Source organism: Quercus suber, unplaced genomic scaffold (genome assembly GCF_002906115.3).
Source record: "Quercus suber isolate HL8 unplaced genomic scaffold, Cork oak 2.0 scaffold_441, whole genome shotgun sequence".
NCBI lineage: Eukaryota > Viridiplantae > Streptophyta > Magnoliopsida > Fagales > Fagaceae > Quercus > Quercus suber.
The window spans coordinates 520,470-543,607 of NW_027069892.1; the positions used below are offsets into that span (position 1 = coordinate 520,470).

The 23,138-nt window shown below is 30.3% G+C and overlaps 1 protein-coding gene across 1 annotated transcript; it reads right to left on the reverse strand.

The window, feature by feature from the left end:
- Nucleotides 1-209: 209 nt before the first annotated feature.
- Nucleotides 210-3,969, reverse strand: LOC112039568 (flavonoid 3',5'-hydroxylase 1). Its single transcript, XM_024072457.2, is given in 3 exon segments — nt 210-878; nt 881-1,109; nt 3,078-3,969. Coding segments are annotated over 3 exon segments (1,428 nt in total). The 5' UTR covers nt 3,876-3,969; the 3' UTR covers nt 210-477.
- Between the last annotated feature and the right edge of the window lie 19,169 nt (nt 3,970-23,138).

Genomic DNA, 23,138 nt, shown 5'->3' on the forward strand with positions numbered 1-23,138 from the left:
AAACACAAGCTAAAACTGTCAAGGCAAAATATTGTATGATTACTTTTTACTATTAGGCCAACAAGATTTGTATTTAGATTTGAACTCAATTTCCTTATTTAAAGACAAGATTTTATTAATTGAAATTACTAGAATCCAAGTTCTTGCCAATAAGAAGTGTCGATATAAAATTCAAATAGTCCTCAAATTAAAAGCGGAAGGAATTCAAATTTTTACAATACTTTTTAAAAATTTATTATTCATAAAGAAACATAACATTACAATAAGCTAGGCATAGATAAAGCAGCATTATGATCATAAAGCTACATGACTTTTTACACCCAAAAAAAAAAAAAAAGAAAGAAAGAAAAAAGAAAGAGAGAAATTAAGGAAGATCAGTAGATCGACTTATTAGACTGACATAAATATAGAGAGCATCCTTAAGCTAAAGCTTAGGATGATGAGGATAACCCATGACTTGACTCTATATAATTAAGCTTAAAAAGCATATGCACTTAAAGACAACCTTGGACTAACCATAGCCGAAAGGGGTACTGCCTTTTGCAATGCAAGTCCAAAGGCCTCATCCATATTTAGCTCAACAACCCCATTTGGCAGTTTCCAATCAAACGAGTGCACTAATGTGCCAAGAATGTACTCTACTAGCACAATTCCCATCCTAGTCCCAGCACAAATCCTCCTTCCAGCTCCAAATGGAATTAATTCGAAATCATTTCCCCTTGGATCAATTTTTGCATATTTCCCACTCAAAAATCTTTCTGGTGTGAAATCTAATGGGTTTTCCCATACATCAGGGTCACGACCTATGGCCCATATGTTCACACTAAGCCTAGTGTTCTTTGGAATGTAATAGCCATTCACTTCACATGCCTCGTTGAGACTCTAGGTAAGTTTAGTGGCGTGGAGGGGTGCTTTCGCATTGTTTCTTTGCATATGGCTTGAAGATATGGGAGCTTTGCTATGTCTGCTTCCTCTAGACGTCGGTTTCTTCCAATTACTTGATCCATTTCATCATGTGCCCGCTTGAGGATGCTAGGGTTCTTCAACATCTCCGTAAGTGCCCATTCAATTATGCTTGATGATGTGTCGGTGCCCGCCGTGAACAAGTTCTTCAAAACATACAGAAATTCATCAGAAATAGAAGGAAGAAAATGGCTGAATCTTTTACAAGTGTTAGTTTAGAAGAGAAAAAGATGAGAGAAATGAAAAAAAGTACTAATTTTCTTTGAGAAGGAAAGCATAGAAAAGATTATTTTGTTTATATAAAAAAAAATAGTAGTTATATTCAATACAATGATAGTAGAGACACTACAAATTTTATTTTGTAAGCCTTATAAATTGATGCGTCAAATTTTTTAAATATAAAACAAAAAAGTAATTAAAAAATTATTTATTATGTTATTGAAATTGCATCAATCACATTTATTGCTATGTTATTTTGTAAGTCTTTTATAATACAATTGATAATAACTTTAACATTCTTTTAAGCCAATGTCAGATAATATAAAAGAATCATATTATTATTTTTATGTCACGATATCATAAATATATAATTGATCACATAAAGTCTACAGGCATTGATAAATTCATTGAAAATTTAACACATTCTCCTTTGATAGACATGTTGACTTGAGCCCACTAAGCTAGTATCACGTTATTTAAAATTTAAGATGAATTTATTTTATGGTTCAAATTAAATATTACACATGTACAAAATAACATAGCACTGGATATCTGTAAAATCTATATTATTTAATTTGAACCTTGAAATAAATCCACCTCAAATTGAGATGATCTTTTGCCAAAAGAGGGGGGGGGGGGTGTAAGAGAGTTTATGATATTTTTTAAGTGTCATAGAAAGATTTGTATGTGATTATGTATTCTTTTATTTTTTATAGATAGTATTTCAAACTTATAGTCTTCGTTTCATGATGATTGCTATTTATTATCAAGTCAAGATACCAGTTGGTTTTGGTGTAGGCATAGATTGAATCCTAAATCTCTTATTCGATGAAAAAATATTTTACCAATTAAATTAACTGAAACTCAAAGTTTACAATTATTTTTCATAATATATTGATATGACAGGTTGTGATGAGCAAAACATTACTTTCACATAGAACTATAATTAATATAATTTTTATTATACAACCAATCAAACAATCACAGCCTACCAACTCAATCACGTATTGTGAAATTTGATGTGTAGTTTCACTTTTATTTATACTTAGGAATTTGATTATCTAACACCTACTATTTTACATATTTTTTACATCCTCTTTTATATGTAAAAATGTAACATGCCTGCATCAATTATGGATAGGACAATATTTGGTTCCAAACTTTTTTGGAGCCAATAGCTCCAACTTTATTTAATATTTTTTTTATTAAATGTGAATTTTGACAAATCTACAAATAGATTACATTTTCTTTTTATATCCTTTATGCTTGCAAAATTTATGGATAATCAAAGATTAATAACTATTTTATCAGTAAATATTCAAATTTCAAATTTTTTGTAATATAAAATTATGTATAAAAAATAAGTTTATAGATAGAATTGTAAATAACATTTAATTGATATGAAATGTGATGTAAGTGTTAAAAATATAAAGCATATACAATTTAATAATTAGATTTTTAAAATATATAATTATGTTAATTAATTTAATTAATGAATGTTAGAACCAAACTTTGTTCTTACGAATATATGTATGAAATAATATATGAAAGCATATCTTCCTGTGATATTGTGTCAGAACTCAGAAATACTAGTTTATATGTGGTACCGTCGTTATCACGCAGTACTTGTCGTCAAACAAAATCTTGACAAGTGTTATGTTATGTGATTATTGCAACAAAAACAGAAAGTGTTATGTGACTATAATAATAGTCAACCAACTGTGAGTCTTGTTTTTAAAAGACATATACGGCATGGCCAAAAAACAGAAAGAATCGCTTCCTGAAATTGATAGATGCATACCTGAAAGAAATTCAGGATATTTTATTTAATAAAAGGAGCTAATATAGTATATACTATACCAATAGATTCAACAAAAAAAAAAAAAATACTATACCAATAGAAGTGCCTTAATGTTGGTCAAATTAAGCCTTTCTCGGTCGGAATTGTCTTGATTAGCCACAACAACGTCTAAGAAATCTGGCTTCCCCTTACGCTCATGAGCAGAAGCTGTGTGCTCCTCAATCATCTTTGTCAATAGCACATCGAACCGCTTATGCAGCTTCTTCATTCCACGCTCAATACCTTGCAAATCCAACCATGCAATGGATGGTATAAAATCACCGATGTTGAAGAACCCAGCTGAAGTCATGAGCTCCACAACCATGTCCTTAAACTCATTAGACTCCTCACCATGTGTCACAAACACACGATGAACCATGTGTCCTAGCTCAACAACTCGAACTTGAGCCCAATCATCAAGAGCTTTCCCACCAAGCATGTGTAAGTTGCTTAATTTTCTAAGCAACTTCCACCTTGGTCCATAATGAGCAAAAACCATGTCCTGAGCATTATAGGCTAAATGGGTAGCACCAGCATTTGGGGGCCTATTAGAGAAATTTATATCAAGGGTCTTGAGAAATGCTCGTGCTGCATCTGGTGTTGATGCTACGGCCATGTCACAAGTACCCATTTTAAGGTACATAACAGGTCCATATTGCTTTGCCATTTTAGCAAGAGCAACATGAGGCATGGTTCCTAGAAGTGGAAGTGCACCTACGATAGGCCAGCCTTTAGGGCCTGGTGGGAGTTTCCTAGAAGGGTTTTTGAAGAGTAAACGAATGGAAAAGCGGGTGATAAAGAAGACAACAATGGCAGCAACTAGTTCTCTGAGAAGAAATGTATCTAAGGCCATGGTGTGTGTGTGTGTGTGTGTGTGTGTGTGGAGAAGGGCTATGTAACAATACTACAATGAGTATTAGGACTGGGCTGTGTGACATAAGGCGGTGCCTTGATGCGTTACATATATAGCAGCCAAGGTGTTGTTAGGTGAAGAATTACACGTGACTCACAGTGTGCGACTTCTCAGCTACTTCTCTACTCTCTAGACAACTAACTGGACATAAACAGTACATTTAGTTGTATTTTATTTGATGAGTGAGAAATTTCCCTTATTACTGTATCTCTCTCTTTCTTTTCTCTTCACAAAAAACCCAATTCTCCTTCTCTTCGTCCCTCTGTTGCTCTTCGTCCCTCATTTGCTTGCTATAAATGTTTAATTTGGTTTGTGTTTTGTGAGTGGGGTTAAACTCAAATCGATTTGTTTTTTGGGTTTGCGTTTTGTTTTTGTGGGTTTTGTTTTGTTGGTAGGGAATAAATTCAAATGGGTTTTGTTTGATTTGGAAGAAGAAGACCTGCACCACAGCAAACACCAAAACAACAAAAAGAAGAATAAATAATAAAAAATAAAAAAGGAGAGGAAGAAAAAAAGCAATGAAGGAAAAAGAAAAAATAATGTGTGTTGTCTTATCCATGGGTCTCATGAGTTTCAAAATATTTACAACAATGCAATTGAGTAATATTACTCAAAAACTAAAAATTGCCTTGATTATTTTTCAAAATACATTGTTTAAACACCATAAATTGAGAATTATGACTTAAACATTCTTGATTAATCAATTCTACCAAACACATTTTTTTTTTTTTGTTAGAGTTTTTAGTATTTAAATACTAAAAAAATGTTGCTTAAACACACGTATCAAACGGAGCCTAAATTATTAGTTTTGGAGAGATAATTTGTTAATTACGCTATTACATATATTCTTTCTTTATACCCTATTACTTGTTAGTTTAGCATAATTCGGATACTAATATGCTTTTAGTTTGGCTTTTCAAAATTTTTTTTAATTATTTGTAAGTAGTTATAACCTATACAAACATACATTCTTCGGGTGCATGTTTCATCATGATATAGACAAATTAACTTATCTAATTCCATGAGGTTGATGGTTGACCTACTAACATCTTAGAATCATACTAAGGAATACCTCCCTTAAATATATGGTATATGTGGGACGGAAGGATTGCACATATACACTTGAAATACTCATTTTCTTATAATATTATATGTACTCTCATCATTTCCATCATCTCTCCCCACCTAACCTTCTCTCTCTCTCTCTCTCTTTGAGATTTTTTCTTCTTCTTCCTCACAATGGTTAATTTTTTGCTCTGCTCACTTATCAAATGCAATGTTCAAATGTTTTACCTCACCAATATGAGTGCTCAACAACAACAACAACAACAACAAAAAGAAACATTGTTCAAAAGGGTCTTCACATTTTTTAAGATAAATAATAGATTTTATTTTTAATAAGAGAGTTGAAATAATGTAACGATAAACTATTTTTAAATTCTTGACAATTAAATAAATTAATTTTAAAAAATTAACAATATGTATTTAAAATTTGATGGTTATAATAAGGAAAGAGGATTTGAACATTAAGCGTCTTTATTAGAAACACTAGCATATAACTCATGCAAATGCATGGAAGCATTTAAAATTAAACACAATTTTTATTATAAAAATATAAATAATTAGTCAAATTATTAAAAAAAATAGCATGTAACACATGCATACATATAGATATATTTAAAATTAAACACAATTTTTATAATAAAAATATAAATAATTAGTCAAATTATTTTTTTTAAGTAAATGTAATTAGTCACATATTAAAATTCTTACCTAAATTTTATACTACTTATGATTAATTTTTTTCTTCTAATTTTTAATAAGATAAAACGTGTGGTGATCTTTATTGTGTGGTGATTTTTATTTAGTATATGTGATTGGTTTTTTATTATTATTTAATTTTATAGTTTATTGATATTAGATTCTTAGTATTTTGCACTTATTAACTCACTTGGCACAAAGACTAAAAAATTTAAGTGGACACATTGCACAAACTCAAGTGGATAATTATGGTGTGTACCCACATAAATTTAGACACATTGCGCAAAATTGGATTCTAAGTTCAAATTCTAATTGAATTTTCCCTAAACTTTGCCTATTGAGATATATATATATATATAGATTAGTCAAATTATTTTTTTAAAGTAAACGTAATTAGTCACATATTAAAATTCTTACCTAAATTTAATAATACTTATGATTTTTTTTTCTAATTTTTAATAAGATAGAACATGTGATGATCTTTGTTGTGGTGATTTTTATTTAGTATATGTGATTATTTTTTTAATAATTTAATTTTATAGTTTATTAATATTTGTAAGGTTGAATTTAATCAACCATCTAATTGGCTTTATTCCGTGACCAATTTGCTTGTAATTTAGCACTTAGTAACCATGTATTTAGGTGGGAAAATTATAAGGGTAGTGTGTGAGAAGATGTGATGAAAAGCTCAAGAGTGTGCAAGAAAAACAGAGGTTCGCGGCTAGGGCTCGCGGGTGGATCGCGACTGGCAAGCCGCTAAAAGCTGGCACGTGAGAGGCACATTAGGAAGCTGAAGGGTCGCGCCAGCTGTAACGCTACAGGACAAAAGTCCCAGGCTGGCCAGGCTGTTATGACGCGACTTGAACTCGTGACTTGGACAAGCCGCGAGACCAAGTCGCCAATTTGCCCTGTTTGGCAAAAACTGACGTTTTGCATTCCCTTCTCACCCTACTATATATACACCCTTATACCCATCATATTGTGAGAGTTTCCAGAGAGAATTTTGTGAGAGAAAACCCTAGAGAAAAACAAGATTGCCTCATCCCCAATCTTCATCTAAGAGACTCTACAAATTCATCTACTCTCTTCCTCTCCATTGTTATACCCTTGAGAGGTTATTTACCAAACCCTTATCTCACCACACCCACGTCTGTGAGAAGGTTCATTTGGTGCTTAGGGAAGCAGTTTGGGAAGGAACCAATATACATTGGTTGATGCTATGGTCAAGTAGCGGAATCCGGTAAGTTAAAGAAGAAATAGGTTCGGTGTAACCTCGTTGGAGCAAGAAGCTTAGAGGGTTTAGGTACTTGGGTAGATTAGGCTTGAAGGGTCTTCTGCTATTCATGTATCCCAACTATATTCTTTAGTGGATTTTATCACCGCTTAGAGGGCGGCGGAGAGGTTTTACGCCGAGGACTTCGGTTTCCTCTTCGATAACACATCGTGTGTTGTCCGTGTGTTTGCATCTCTCTTTCATTTATCTTTGCCTTATATTTACTGTTGTGGATGTGTTTATATTTAGCTTAGATTGTTTTATTAATTCTGTTATAAGCTTGTTATCATATTCCGCACATTAATTGTTTGATATAAAGCTTGAATTGGTATTTGTGTAATTTGGGAGTCTAAACGTTCAAGGGTGTTTCATACCCATTTTGAACTTTCAATATTAGATTCTTAGTATTTTGCACTCATTAACTCACTTGGCATAAAGATTAAAAAACTTAAGTGGATAATTATGATGTAGTCCCCACATAAATTGGATTCTAATTTCAAATTCTAATTGAACTTTCTCTAGAATAATCTAAATTATCCCAAATTTTATTAAAGTGCACGTAATTGGCAATTTAATATAACTTAAAAGTTATTCTGAGCAAGTCGGGTACTCGATTGGATTCAAGTCAAAAACTTAGTAGTCTAAAACAAGTACAAAGTACAAATCCAAATCCAATTTTGCTTTCTGGAGTCCATAGTAGGCTTGTCCAAGTTCAATTGTGTACCCGACCCACCCGAATTTTTGACCGACCCGATCTAAAAACGGCCGATCTGACTCCCGTGATGGGTCGGCGACGGTTTCTAAGGTATCCAACCCAATTCCGGCAGGTCGGTTGGCAGGTCCTTGCATCTAAACCTGATTTCAACCAACCCGACTGATTCTACTACCAATGAGGCCGCCGATCCCCACCGTATATACGATTTCTCAGTTGGATATTACCAGATTCGGCTTGATTCTATAGAGGTTAGGCAAAATCTCTTCGAGATCCGGCAAGATCTCGCCATACAAGGCTAGTTTTAGGCTAGATTCACCGGATTCCGGCCAGATCTGCCTAATTTTCGGCCAGATCCGACGAGTTTTGGCTAGTCCGACCCCAGCCGAGACCCGACCACTTCCGGCGAAGAACCGTCCAATCCGACCCAACTCTCTGACTAGTCGGCGGCAGGTCTGAATGTTGGTAACCCAACTTGGTTGGGTCGGTTCCGGGTTGGACACAAACCCGACTTGGACCGACCTATGGACAGCCCTAGTCCATAGTACAAAGTACAAACTCACTTTCTTAAGGAAAGTAATTGTAATATGTAGGTTTGTTGTGACTGAAGAGGATAAAATTAGAGAAGACAGGTTCATTCACTTAAGTTTGCCATAGGCAATGAAATTGAAATAGTAAATAATCAAAAAGGGATAAGACGACGGATCGATATACCAGACAAAAGAAGATAAGTGCGACAGGTGTCGAAACCTCAATAGTGAACAGAGTCTGAATGGACGTACACAAGAGGGTAGATATCGAGGCCACGTGGCATCTACATGGCTTAAGTAGTCTCCAAGAAACCCTAAATAGAAATGTCTTGTACCTCACGATTAACCCTAGTCAATGAAATCCCAAAATGGGAAGAATCCTACAAAATACATGCATTTATAAGGATCTTCCTCATAAGAAAACATCTTCCTAAGCAAGAAACGAAGGTTGGTTTTACACTACTATAAAATCTCAAAGCCCTCAGAGACAAGGTATGTATAATTTACCTCAGTTTTGACACTCTAGAGTTGTGAAAAAAGTTTTCTAACTTAACTTTCAGAGGGTATTTGGCCGGTACCACATTGGTACTCTCTGCAAGGCCTTCTATTTCTATGTTATGCAAGTATTGTCTAGAACACATGAAGACTGTGCGGTTAACTGACGATTTTTGTCATCATCAGTGACAATTTCAAATCAAACCTTCTATTATTTTTGGAGTTATTTGCATGTGTGTAGTTTTGGTTGGAGTTCTTTAATTGATTTGTCAGTTGTGAAGTTGGGTTGTAGTGAAATTTTCAACAAATTTCAGTCATTGTCATCACTCAATAACAAAATTCATTACCAACGGTCATCTCATGTGCTCTTTTTAGTTTTTTTATTTTTATTTTATTTTAATTTTTTTTTAATTTTATGTACATCTTTCCAAAACCTCACTTTTTTCGCATTTTCTCACATTTTCAATTTTTTTTTCAAGTTACAAGCACACTTTAGCACACTTTCAGCAATTTTTTTTAATTTCAGCTAAATAAGTTATCCCTAAACAGACAAAATTATTATGTGGGCACAACATGGGTGGACTGAATTAATTTCAGTCCATTTTTTACTTATTAATTTTTTTTCTTTGATAAATTAATTATATGAAAAATGGAGATTTGAATTTTAAATATTTTCGTTAAAAAAAATAAAAAAATATCGGTCGAGATACAAGACTGTTGGTAATTTTGACTATTTTTTGTTTTGTTTTGTTTTGCTTTTTATTTTATTTTATTTTTTATTTTTTCTAAATTCAATGGTTATATTACAATAGGAGAATTTGAACTCTATGTGTGGGTTTGTATTTAGCGTTTCCGCATTTCTGCGTTGCGTTTTTCTCTTTTTTTTTTTTTTTTTTGCTTTCATGCGTTTCAGGGGGACAAAATTTACTGTTCATGAGACAAATATCACTATTCACGCACTGTTCTGGTACTGTTCATGCACTGTTCATAGGAACCACAGCCACTTTATTCAAAAAAAAAAAAAAAAAGGTCTCACAATACTATTCACACATTTAAAAATTATTTTGTTACAATTTTTTCAGTTTTCAGTTTTTAACAAAATAAGTTGTATCCAAACGGACCCTATATAAATATAAAAGTGCTACGTCAACAATATTTTTGCAATGCTTTCACAATAAATCATAAGTAGTTAGTTATTATTAGTTCTGACTTTACAACTTAAATTATTTTTTTTTATCCATCTATAACAGCCAATAACAACAAGCTGCCACATAAAATTTGTTGTGAAAGTATTTGCAAAAATGTTGTGAATATAACATTTTTCATATAAATATGAATATTATTGTGTCAACGAAACTGTAATATCATCTTGTTACATTAAATTTCTGTAGATATAAATTTATTAATTAACCTCGAAAGCAATGAAATAAGTTATATATATATATATATATATTACATTCTCCACACACACACACACAAAAAAAGTTACATATATATTACAATTGTTAGATTAAGTTACTGTTTACATATAAATTGAATGCATACTTACCCTCTAAACTATTCAAATTTTCCACCACATTGGGATTTTTTTTTTTTTTTTGGTGTGGAGGTAAGAGATAGAAAATGGCTTACCATGGCAATATGTAATTGGTCAAACTTCAAGAACTAATATGTTGACTTTTAATTGACTTAAATGTTTGTTTACTTTTGATTGCCATATTTTGGAATCTAAAATTTGTTTAAATAAGAATACATATTTTTGCCATAATCTTCGTTCAAAGCTGTATAATTAGGATTTAGCTGCATTTTATTTTATTTTTTTATTTGATTGTTCAAATGGACCCGTCAATTTTTTGGGAATAAATTTTTTACTTTTCAATCCTAAGATTTTTTTTTTTTTTTTTTTTTGGGATAAATATTTAGTAGTGTATTTATTTTATTCACACGGACCCATCAATTTTGCGAATCTAAAATTTTGTCCTTAAGGATCCCGTACTGTAATATTAGGATTTAGCTAGCTGCATATTGATTGCCCGAATCAAGTTGGGCAAATTGATACTCCATTTGCAACAATTGTGAACTATATATACTCAACTGAATGAAGATGGTCCTTGTTTTTTTTTCTTTTTTTTTTTTTTCTTTTTTTTTACTGAGAATGAAGATGGTTTTTATTTCAATGTAAATTGAGAGAATCTATTACATGGTGAAAGTGTAGTTTTAAACATTTCAATACAAAATAGAGGAAATCAATTCCTTGATGAATTTTTTTTTTTTTCCCATTGTTATCAGAATAATATGGAGTGGCATGATGATGTTATTGGTTCAACTATTAGATTAAGGATTAATTTATTTTAAATTAGTAAAAATCTCATGCGTTGTACCCTTTTATCATGAATCATATATATATATATATATATGAGAAATAATAACTAAATGAGTTATTATTATATTATTTTAGAACTTGTTTCTAATTAAATGAATGATCATTATTATATAAAATGCATAATTTTGTACATTTGTTCTTAAGGTCTAAATTTTGTAGTGGGTTTTAGTTAGCTCAACTAGTAAAGTCTCTGATGATTGTATAAGAAATTTGAGGTTCAATTCCCGCCTTCACCAAAAATTGATTAGTGTCTTGGTCTGATAATAAAGAGCTATTATCAGAAGCGGATACCATAAGTTAAATCTCTCTAAAAAAAGTCTAAATTTTGTAAGGATGTAATGTAAAACCCGTAACATAAGTAGGTTTCCATTTATTGCTTTTGCTTTTGTAGTGAATATTCTATCTTTTGCTCTGCTTACTTATCAAAAGCAGTGTTCTAATGTTTTAACTCACCAATATGAGTGCTCAACAACAAAAACATTGTTCAAAAGGTTCTTCACATTTTTTAAGATAAGTAATAGATTTGATTTTTAATTAGAAAGTTGAAATAATATAACATTAAACTGTTTTAAAATTGTTAACAATTAAATAAATTAATTAAAATAATTAACAATATGTATTTAAATTTCTATAGTTATAACAGGAGAGGAGAATTTGAGCATTGGATGTCTCTATTAAAAATGTTAGGAAATGTCAATTGAACTACAAGGTTTTTAATAACAATACGTAATTTAATGATAGTCATTTTTTTTTTGAAGTAGTAATTGTAATTGTTTTTTTTTTTTTTTTTTGAGGAATTAATTGTATTTGTTTTAAAATGGGTAGCACCAGCATTTGGGGGCCTATTAGAGAAATTGATATCAAGGGTCTTGAGAAATGCTCGTGCTGCATCTGGTGTAGATGCTACGGCCATGTCACAAGTACCCATTTTAAGGTACATGACATGTCCATATTGCTTTGCCATTTTAGCAAGAGCAACATGAGGCATGGTTCCTAGAAGTGGAAGTGCACCGACGATAGGCCAGCCTTTAGGGCCTGGTGGGAGTTTCCTAGAAGGGTTTTTGAAGAGTAAACGAATGGAAAAGTGGGTGATAAAGAAGACAACAATGGCAGCAACTAGTTCTCTGAGAAGAAATGTATCTAAGGCCATGGTGTGTGTGTGTGTGTGTGTAGTGAAGGGCTATGTAACAATACTAGAATGAGTATTAGGATTGGGCTGTGTGACATAAGGCGGTGCCTCGATGCGTTACATATACAGCAGCCAAGGTGTTGTTAGGTGATGAATTAGAATTACACGTGACTCAGTGTGTGACTTCTCAGCTACTTCTCTACTCTCTAGAGAATTAATCCTCCTGGGCAAGAAGTCCTATAAAGAGGGCCAGTGCGATATGTCGCGCGAAACCTTTTTGGTTGTTTTCATGTCTCTCGCAAGTGGGACCACTTTGTTAATTATTGCTGAATGGGTAGCTGAAATTAATAAACGAGACTCATCCACTTTATATATATATATATATAGATATATATGTTCTTTGTCCATATGCCAAGCATCATATGTTTTAGAGAGAGACATATCAGAGCCACAATAAAGAATGGATTCCTCCACTTTGTTTGAAGCTGATCAAGCATCTAGCAAAGGTTATTGTTACCACATATTTTAACGTAGATAAGCATTTGAACGTGGCATCTCATATGCATAGAAAGAGAAGTGCATGGACCTAACTACTATCAAGTATCACCTGATCCAAGTATCTTTACTCTCTTTAAAAATATCAAAATGGGGTAGAGTGACATCTTGTTTAAGTCTCTTAAATCATTCACATCACCCAATGCAAATTTTTTTTGTCTAATTTAATATAAAACTTATATTTCTTATTTTACATAATCACTTTTAAAAAATGTTGAGAGAAATTACAAAGAGGTGGTATTTGACATTTTAGACAACGGCAAATCACTAACTCATGATGGCCGACTTGGTGGAACAAAGTTGCATGCCGCACTAATTTGGAATGATAATGATAATACCTATTTATTTTTTCAACATTCCAATGGTAATGTATGGTTTACTAAGGAGAGTAATAATGCCATAAAGTTTGTTATGTTAACCAGCCTGTGCAACATACTAGAAAATTTGATAAAATATATTTAATTAATAAATACTAACAAAGTGATCTTATCTCTTCTTATTTTTATTGTGACCAAACAAAGTGATGGTATGATTTTTTTTTAATTATTAGACCAATTTATTAGGGAAAAAAAAATCACACACACGATATCAAATAATTGGTCACAGGCATGATAAAAGCAACCAAAAAAAATTACCCACAGTTTCGAACTGAATCACTGGCAAAATTGAGATAAAAACATATGATTCTAGGTTTAGCACAAAGAATTGATATAAAATAACTGTATAATTGATTAAGTTCCATTACTTGTCAATGACACTTTAATACATTTTTGTTTTATTTGGCCACTTCAAACGAAACAAACGAAAAGGTAAACAATAATGTTTCTATTACTTTTAACTTTTAAGTCAAGTGTGAGCAAGTTGTAAACCACTAGATTAGAAGATATACTAATTTTTTAACCTTTTACCAGCTTATGGAAACAACTACATGCAGAACCAAATTGTATAGCTCAGGTAAAAGACTTAACAGTAAGTAGTAGTTACTATCAGGCCAAAATGGCCAAATACCACAATTTTTTGAAATTTTTAGCAAAAAACTACTGTTTCGAAAATAAATGGTAATCTACCACTTTTTCTAGTACTCGAGTTTGGTGAACTCGAGTACTCTATTTTATAGTTCCACCGTGGCTGCTGAGCTGGAAATGGGCGATTAAAAAAAATAAAGTGGTACTCGAACTTGGTAAACTTGAGTTCCATGCAACACAATACTCAAGTATACTAGGCTCGAGTATCTTTATAAAAAAAAATACATAATTTTTTTTTTCTACAGTACTCGATTTTACCAAACTCGAGTGTTGTGTAAATGTTTTTTTTTTTTTTGCTTGAGGATAATTGACAAATAAACAGAAAGATAAAAATAAGTAGCTTTTCTATATTTTTATTTATTTAAATAGAAGCATTGTAAGATATAGAGATTTTAATTTCGAAATACGAATTTAATTTCTACATTGATTAAAATTGTTCATTGTTTTCTCATAAAAATTGTTCACTATTTTCTGTATAAACTATTTCTACGATTTTTATCGTAGAAATAGTTTATACAGAAAATAGTGAACAATTTTTATGAGAAAACAATGAACAATTTTAATCAATGTAGAAATTAAATTCGTATTTCGAAATTAAAATCTCTATATCTTACAATGCTTCTATTTACCTTCTTCACAGTACCTCAAACTCACATTATTGGGTATCCCATAGTCAACAATGAATTTGTTCATCATCTCGTTGGATTCAACCAACTTCTTAAACTTACCCATCCCCTAAGAACGACTAAAGGTTCCAGAAGAAGAAAAGAAGGAGTAGAATCAGGGAATATTTGGGATCACCGGAAGAAGAAGACTTACAGAAATATGACGATTCTCTTCAGGCAATGTGCAAGTTGAACCAAATTCAAATTATACGCACCAATGGTCGTAAGCGCGAAAATGAGGAAACCAGACGGTTCAAGCAGGTACTTATACTCCCCCTTAGGCTCCCCAAATGTAACCGCCTGCCCATAAAAGCAGGAGATCCCCACCAAACAATTACCATCACACCGTTGAAAGTGGGAAACGTGGTGCCGCCAAAATTTAATGTGGGCACACACTGAGTCTTGGAACGCCAAAACGTGCATCGGGCAGTCGAAAAGTCGCCAGCATTAGCGCGGACTGAGGTGGGGCGGTTCGTCTAGAAGGCTCGTGGATATCAAAACCCTCCTCCCCGTCCGAGGGAACGTGCAGCAGGGTTTTGAGGGGCTATTGTGGGGCTCGTGGGCTTGATAGCCTCAGCCCATTGTGTAGTAGGCCCAAGGCCCGCGCCGAGAAAGGATGACCATCCAAGGCTAAATTAGGGAGAGACTCTTTTTTGGACCCATGCCGAGGACCTTTTCGTCCTCGGCATACTAAGGATAATTTTGGGAAGGGACAAGCCCAGAGCAAGCTGTCACCTCCACACTTAATGCATTCACCTAACCCCTCTGGCCGCATTAATGGGGATGCAACCCCTTAGCAGGGCGACGTTGATCAGCGTGAACCACTTGAGTATTGATAAGGCCTCTGATATGACGGATGGTCAGAAGAAAGGCGAATGGATGATCAACAGATGGAAGAACGAGATAGGACAATGAAGACTATATAAAGAGGAGCGAGTAAAGTTAGAAAAAGGGGAAGAAAGGGAGAAGAAAAAGGGCTCCTCGGATGGGCCGAGGAGCACCCCCCAGTTGTAAATAAGTTCTAAGTATTCTTTAATAAAAGAAGAGAGTTCATGCTTGGTGAACGACGGTCAGCGCCTAAATCTTCAATCCATTCTCTACAAATTTATTGTCTGGGGCTTGTTGGGCTGAAAATCCAAATTGAGTCCCTACACCTGCTATACTCGAGTACTATGTTGCATGGTACTCGAGTTTACCAAGCTTGAGTACCACTTTATTTTTTTTAATCGCCAATTTCCAGCTCAACAGCCACGGTGGAACTATAAAACAGGGTACTCGAGTTCACCAAACTCAAGTACTAGAAAAAGTGGTAGATTGCCATTTATTTCCGAAACAGTGATTTTTTGCTTAAAATCTCAAAAAATTGTGGTATTTGGCCATTTTGGCCTAGATTTCAAGTATTATCATTCAAAATAATATAAAAAATATAGTTTAAAAAGTGTTATAAAAACACGTGTTTAAAGTATTCATAATGCAAAAAATGTGTTTGGTATCTTGTTTTAAACAACATATTTTAAATTATGAAAAAACATAATTGTGTGTTTAATATGAGTGTGTATTATTATTTTTTTAAAAGTGGGTAATTATCTTACATGAACAGTATATTTAGTAGTATTTTATTTGATGAGTGAGAAATTTCCCTTATTACCGTATCTCTCTCTTTCTTTTCTCTTCACAAAAAACCCAATTCTCCTTCTCTTCGTCCCTCTGTTGCTCTTCGTCCCTTGTTTGCTTGCTCTAAATGTTTAATTTGGTTTGTGTTTTGTGGGTGGGGTTAAACTCAAATCGGTTTTGTTTTTTGGGTTTGCGTTTTGTTTTTGTGGGTTTTGTTTTGTTGGTAGAGATTAAATTCAAATGGGTTTTGTTTGATTTTGAAGAAGAAGACCAGCACCACAGCAAACACCAAAACAACAAAAAGAAGAATAAAAATAAATAAAATAAAATAGAGGAAGAAAAAAAGTAGTGAAGGAAAAAGAAAAAAATAATGTGTGTTGTCTTATCCATGGGTCCCAGGAGTTTCAAAATATTTACAACAATGCCATTGAGTAATATTACTCAAAAACTAAAAATTGCTTGATTTGTTTCCAAAATACATTATTTAAACACCTTAAATTGAGAACTATGACTTGAACACTTCTGATTAATCACTCCTACCAAACACACATCTATTTTTTTGGGCTACAGTTTTTAGTGCTTAAATACTGAAAACTGTTGTTTAAACACGCGTACCAAACATGCCCTAAATTATTGGTTTTGGAGAGGTAACTTTTTAATTACGCTATTACATATATTCTTTCTTTATTCCCTATTACTTGATAGTTTAGTATAATTTGGATACTTATATGCTTTTAGTTTGGCTTTCCAAAATTTTTAATTATTTGTAAGTAGTTATAACCTATACTAACATACATTCTTTGGGTGCATGTTTCATCCAAATATAAACAAATTAGCTCATTTAATTCCATGGGGTTGATGGTTGACCTACTAACATCTCGATCAAAATCATACTAAAGAATTCCTCCCTTAAAATATATGGTATATGTGGGACAGAAGGACTGCACATATACACTTGAAATAGATTTTCTTACAATATGATATGTACTCTCATCATTTCCATCATCTCTCCCCACCTAACCTTCTCTCTCTCTCTCTCTCTGAGATTTTTTTTTTCCTCACAATGGTTAATTTTTTGCTCTGCTCACTTATCAAATGCAGCGTTCAAATGTTTCACCTCACCAATATGAGTGTTCAACAACAACAACAAAAAAAAAAAAAAAAAAAAAAAAGGGTCTTCACATTTTTTAAGATAGGTAATATATTTTATTTTTAACAAGAGAGTTGAGATAATGTAACGTTAAACTATTTTTAAATTCTTGACAATTAAATAAATAAATTTAAAAAAATTAACAATATGTATTTAAAATTCGATGGTTATAATAAGGAAAGAGGATTTGAACATTAGGCGTTTTTATTAAAAACACTAGCATGTAATTCATGCAAATGTAAGGAAGCATTTAAAATTAAACACAATTTTTATTATAAAAATATAAATAATTAGTCAAATTATTAAAAAAAAATATAGCATGTAACACATGCATATATATAGATACATTTTAAATTAAACACAATTTTTATCATAAAAATATAAATAATTAGTCAAATTTTTTTTTAGAAAAAGTAAACGTAATTAGTCACATATTAAAATTCTTACCTAAATTTTATACTACTTATGATTAATTTTTTCCTAATTTTTAATAAAATAAAACATGTGGTGATCTTTATTGTGTGGTGATTTTTATTTAGTATATGTGATTGTTTTTTTATTATTTAATTTTATAGATTATTAATATTAGATTCTTAGTATTTTGTACTCATTAACTCACTTGGTACAAAGATTAAAAAACTTAAGTGGACACATGACACAAACTTAAGTGAATAATTATGGTGCGTACCCACATAAATTTAGACACATTATGCAAAATTGGATTCTAATTAAACTTTTTCTAAACTTTGCCTATTGAGAGAGAGAGAGAGAGAGAGATTAGTCAAATTATTTTTTTAAAGTAAACGTAATTAGTCATATATTAAAATTCTTACCTAAATTTAATAATATACTTATGATTTTTTTTTCTTCTAATTTTTAATAAGATAGAACGTGTGGTGATCTTTGTTATAGTGATTTTTATTAAATATATGTGATTAGTTTTTTTAATTATTTGGTTTTATAGTTTATTAATATTAGATTTTTAGTATTTTACACTCATTAACTCACTTGGCATAAAAATTAAAAAAACTTAAGTGGACACATGGCACAAATTTAAGTGGATAATTATGGTGTGGTCTCCATATAAATTGGATTCTAATTTCAAATTCTAATTGAACTTTCTTTGAGTTTTGCTTATTAATATATATATATATATATATTAGTCAAATTTTTTTTTTTTTAAGTAAACGTAATTAGTTATTGTAGGGTTAAGATTTGTGGCCCAAGCCCAAAAACAATGAATTTGTAGAGCATGGGTGATAGAGCTAGGTTAACTTTGGAACTAACAACGATTGATCACAGCATACAAATACAAACCAACGTCAAAGTATACGTAAAGACCAAGTAAGATTAAGTCCGAAGAGACTTATGATAAATTGAATATCAGTTACAATTCTTTTTTGTTCTCTTTTTCCTCCCTCCTTTCATTAGGAACCCTTCTTCTTTATATATCCTCCTCCACTACCATCCTCATCGTCTACTTGTTCTCCATTCAGTCCCCTACTTGAGTGAATGTCATGTCATGTATCTTCCTTAGCTTTCGTGAATGACAATAGCTCAAGTTGTACTGTTCGGAGGTCTTCTTTACATAAATACGGCCAGAAAAGTTGTTGCAGTACATTTAATACGGTGGTGGCAGCTTTTCCTTTTAAATATTTTTCTGTTCCTCTTATCTTCAGGCGTGTCTAAAGTTTATTCAAATTGCTGAAGTCACTAGTAAATTCATTTCGACCCTCCAGATATTTATATGACCCCAAAATCCTTTCATCCAAGGATGATCGTCTCTTTGGAACACTGAGGCTCTCTTCGAACAGAGTTTCTTCGTCCCCATGTATCATTCTTTCATGCGAAACACCCCTTGACAATTTTATCCTCCTCGGACATACGCTAATCTTCTCCTTGGGCTTTAGGCCCACTACGTATGGCTAGGCTTTACCCCCCATAGTTACATATTAAAATTCTTACATAAATTTAATACAATTTATTATTATTAATTTTTTTAATTTTTAGTAAGTTAGTTGTATTTTATTTTTTATTTTTGAGGAATTAAGTTTTTTTTTTTTTTAATTTTTGAGAAAGTGGAATTAATTGTAAATAATTGGGTTAGTTGAATCCAAAGTCTAAAGCCAAAAGTAAACTCACCTCTACAGTACAGTCCAAGTGTTTGGGGACTTGGCGTAATTAAATCTTTTTTTTTTTTAAAGAAAGTAATGTACTTTCATATAACACTAATATTATGCCCGTGTGATGCACAACTTAATAAAAAAATTATATATAAATTTTAAAAAATATATATTTTTTGATAATATAATCAAATCTAATAACAAATAAAATAGTAAAAATATTTTTAAAAATTAAGTTACATGGAAAATGTATATTATGTAAGTTTTTTTTTTTTTTTGCAAAAAAATATATTATAAAATATTTAAAAAATTATGGCAAATTGTAAAATAGTATAAAAATTATTAATGAAATCTCTCTCTCTCTCTCTCTCTCTCTCTCTCTCTCTCTCTATATTATATGTGTGTGTGTGTGTGTATAAGATGAAAACAAAAACAAAAATCTCTAATTTTTAAAATCTAAAAAATAATTGAATTTTGTATATTTGTCCTTATATATAATATATCTAATTACAATGATCAATATAAACTTTTATAATTTTTTTTTAATAATTCCTATTTATTTATGAAGAGGGAATCATCCTAAAAGAATTAATTCAAAATTTAAGATTAAATATAAATTGTACTTGTACACCTAAAAGAAATTTAATTTTATTTCTTATTTTAATATTTAAATCATTTGTTTTAGTGTTGATTTTATTCAAATGGTTATAAGTTATATCACACATTCTAACTTAATAATAAATAAAAATATAATACCCTAACTTAATGAACATTTTAACTTACTAATAAATAAATATAACAACCTAACTTAAAGTAATGTTTGTAATTGTATTGTGCTTTAGCCTTTAAGAACACATATATTATTTTTTTCTCATAAAAAAAAAAAAACACAAATATTAGTATTACACATGAAAAAATAATGAATTCAATAACTGAAATAGTTGAAAACAAAATTAAGCCAAAATCCAATTCATTAATGAAAAAATATCCAAATTTCTGAACTTCGAAAAAAATGAACACGGAGTTAAGTAAAGATAGACTTACATAGGAATTTGGACTGATGGATATAAGAACATTTTTAGATCATTCTTTTTCTCTCGTATCCAATTTCATGTTTAAGAACAAATTTTGCTTTTAATTAAAGAAAATAGATTACATGGAACAAAGCACCAAACAAAAACCATAACAAATTAAATCCATGTACAATAAAATATTTATGTCAACAACAAATAATCGTGTGATAAGAAAATAAAAAATACAAATATATTGCTTGCTATATTGACGTCTAAAAAAAATACTATAAGATGCGATCAAACATAGAATTTCAATCTATCTATAAAACTTGTTGATAAAAATCATATAATATATAATAAAAAGGAAACAAATACACAAAATCTATTCAATTTGATAAAAAATAAAAAAAAAAAAAAAAAAAAAACCTGCAAGGTTGTAGGTAGGGTAGAGAGGAGAAGGAAAGAATATAGCAAATAATTGTAAGGTATATAGTAGAAATAATAATACACTAAAAAGTTGTGTGTATATATAGAGAGAATTTTATGTTGTAAAGAAGATGATATGAACAAAAAGAAAGAGTTTAGGTGAAACTCAAATACTTATTTTTTTTAACTTTATTATTACGAAAATGATGGCATAAGATGCAAATTTATCCACACACACAAAAAAAAAAAAAGTATTTTTGTTTCATGTTTTTTTTTTTAAATTCTTTTTTTTTTCTTTCACGTATTTTTATCTCTTTTTTATTTAAATTCTATCTTTTTTTATATATAGGTAATTCTATCCTATTGATTTTAGGCTTTGTTGATAACATTTTAGTCTTTAGATAGATACAAATGTAGTTGTAGTTGTAAATTAAATACTTTTTTTTTGTTACTTGATTATTAGGAAAAAGATGACATAAAATGCATATTTGTCCAAAAAAAGGAACTTAAAAAAATTAACAAAAATGAACTTATGTTGATACAAAATAGTATTCAATTCTATCCTTTTCTTTTCTTTTTTTCTTTTTTTAATTCTATCTTATTTGCTTTATTTTATGTATTTTTTATTTATTGAAATTTTGCCCTTTTTTTAGGTAACTCTATTCTATTGATTTTAGGCTTTGTTGATAATATTTTAGATAGACCAACCAACTAAATTTAATCTCGTTTTGAAATTTTAGAAAATACTTATTGTAGGTTACACGTTTTGTTAAAACACTTATTGTTATTTTATCCAAAGAAATTAATAAGAACAAATATAATTGTTGTTTTACATAAAAATTACTGCAATAAGAAAGTTGTTTTTCATTTTTATTTTTATAATACACTACATGTAAAAAATAAGGATTAGATGGATTAAAGGAAGAATTTGGATTGTAATCAAATTAAAATTTTTATTAACTTAGAAATTATAGGAGAAGAAAAATTGTATATATTTTTTCTTAAAATTTTTAAAAAATTTCTGCAATTTAGTGAAGCCATTGCCCATTTGGTGCAACCATCACTTCTAAACTCAACTTTTATTATATAATATATAATTTTGATATTTATATTATCTGTTATAGTGTTAACTTTATTCAAATGGTTATAACTTACTAATAATTAAATATAACACTCTAATTTAAATTAATGTCTGTAATTATATTGTGCTTTAGCCTTTAAAAACATATATATTAATATTACACATGAAAAAATAATGAATTAATAATTAAAACATTTGAAAACAAAATTAAGCTAAAATCCCAATTTATTAATGAAAAACAATCCAAATTTCTAAACTTTTATAAATAAAAAAAGAAAAAAAAATGGAGTTAAGTAAATATAAACTTACATAGGAATTTGGACTGATGGATATAATAACATTTTTAAATCCTTCTTTTTCCCTTGTATCCAATTTCATGTTGACAACAAATTTTGCTTTTAAAGAAGAAAGATTACATGGATCAAAGCACCAAACAAAAACTACAACAAATTAAATCCACAATCAAATATTGATGTCAACAACAAATAATCATGTGATGAGAAAATAAATGGTACAATATATTGCTTGCTATATTGACATATAAAAAAAACACTAAAAGGTGCGATGATTATGAGATTAAGAAAGACAGAAGTTTATATTTTAGCATAATCTGTAACAAAAACATAGAATTTCAGCATATCAATAAAATTTGTTGATAAAAACCATATAGTATATAATAAAAGGCAACAAATACACAAAATCTATTCAATTTTTGATAATTAAAAAAAAAATACCTGCAAGGTTGTAGGTAGGGTAGAGAGAAGAAGAGAAGAATATAGTAAATAATTGTAAGGTATGTAGAAGAAAGAATAATACACCAAAAAATTGTGTGTATATATAGATAGAATTTTAAGTTGTGAAGAAGATAATATGAACAAAAAAAAAAAAGGAGTTTAGGTGAAAATCAAATACTTTTTTTTTTTTACTTTATTATTAGGATTAAGTTGACATAAGATGCAAATTCATCTAAGAAAAAAAAATTAAACGTAGTTCAATTCTATCTTTAAAAAAATTATATCTTATTTTCTTTTAAGCATTTTTTATCTCTTTTCTTAATTTAAATTCTATCCTATTGATTTTAGGCTTTTTTTATAGCATTATAGATAGACACAATTGTAGTTGTAGTTGTAAATAATTACTTTTTTTTTATTACTTGATTATTAGGAAAAAGGTGACATAAAATGCATATTTATAAAATAAAAAAAATAAAAAACATAGTAAAAAAATTAACAAAAATGTAGGTTGATACACAATGGTATTAATTCTAT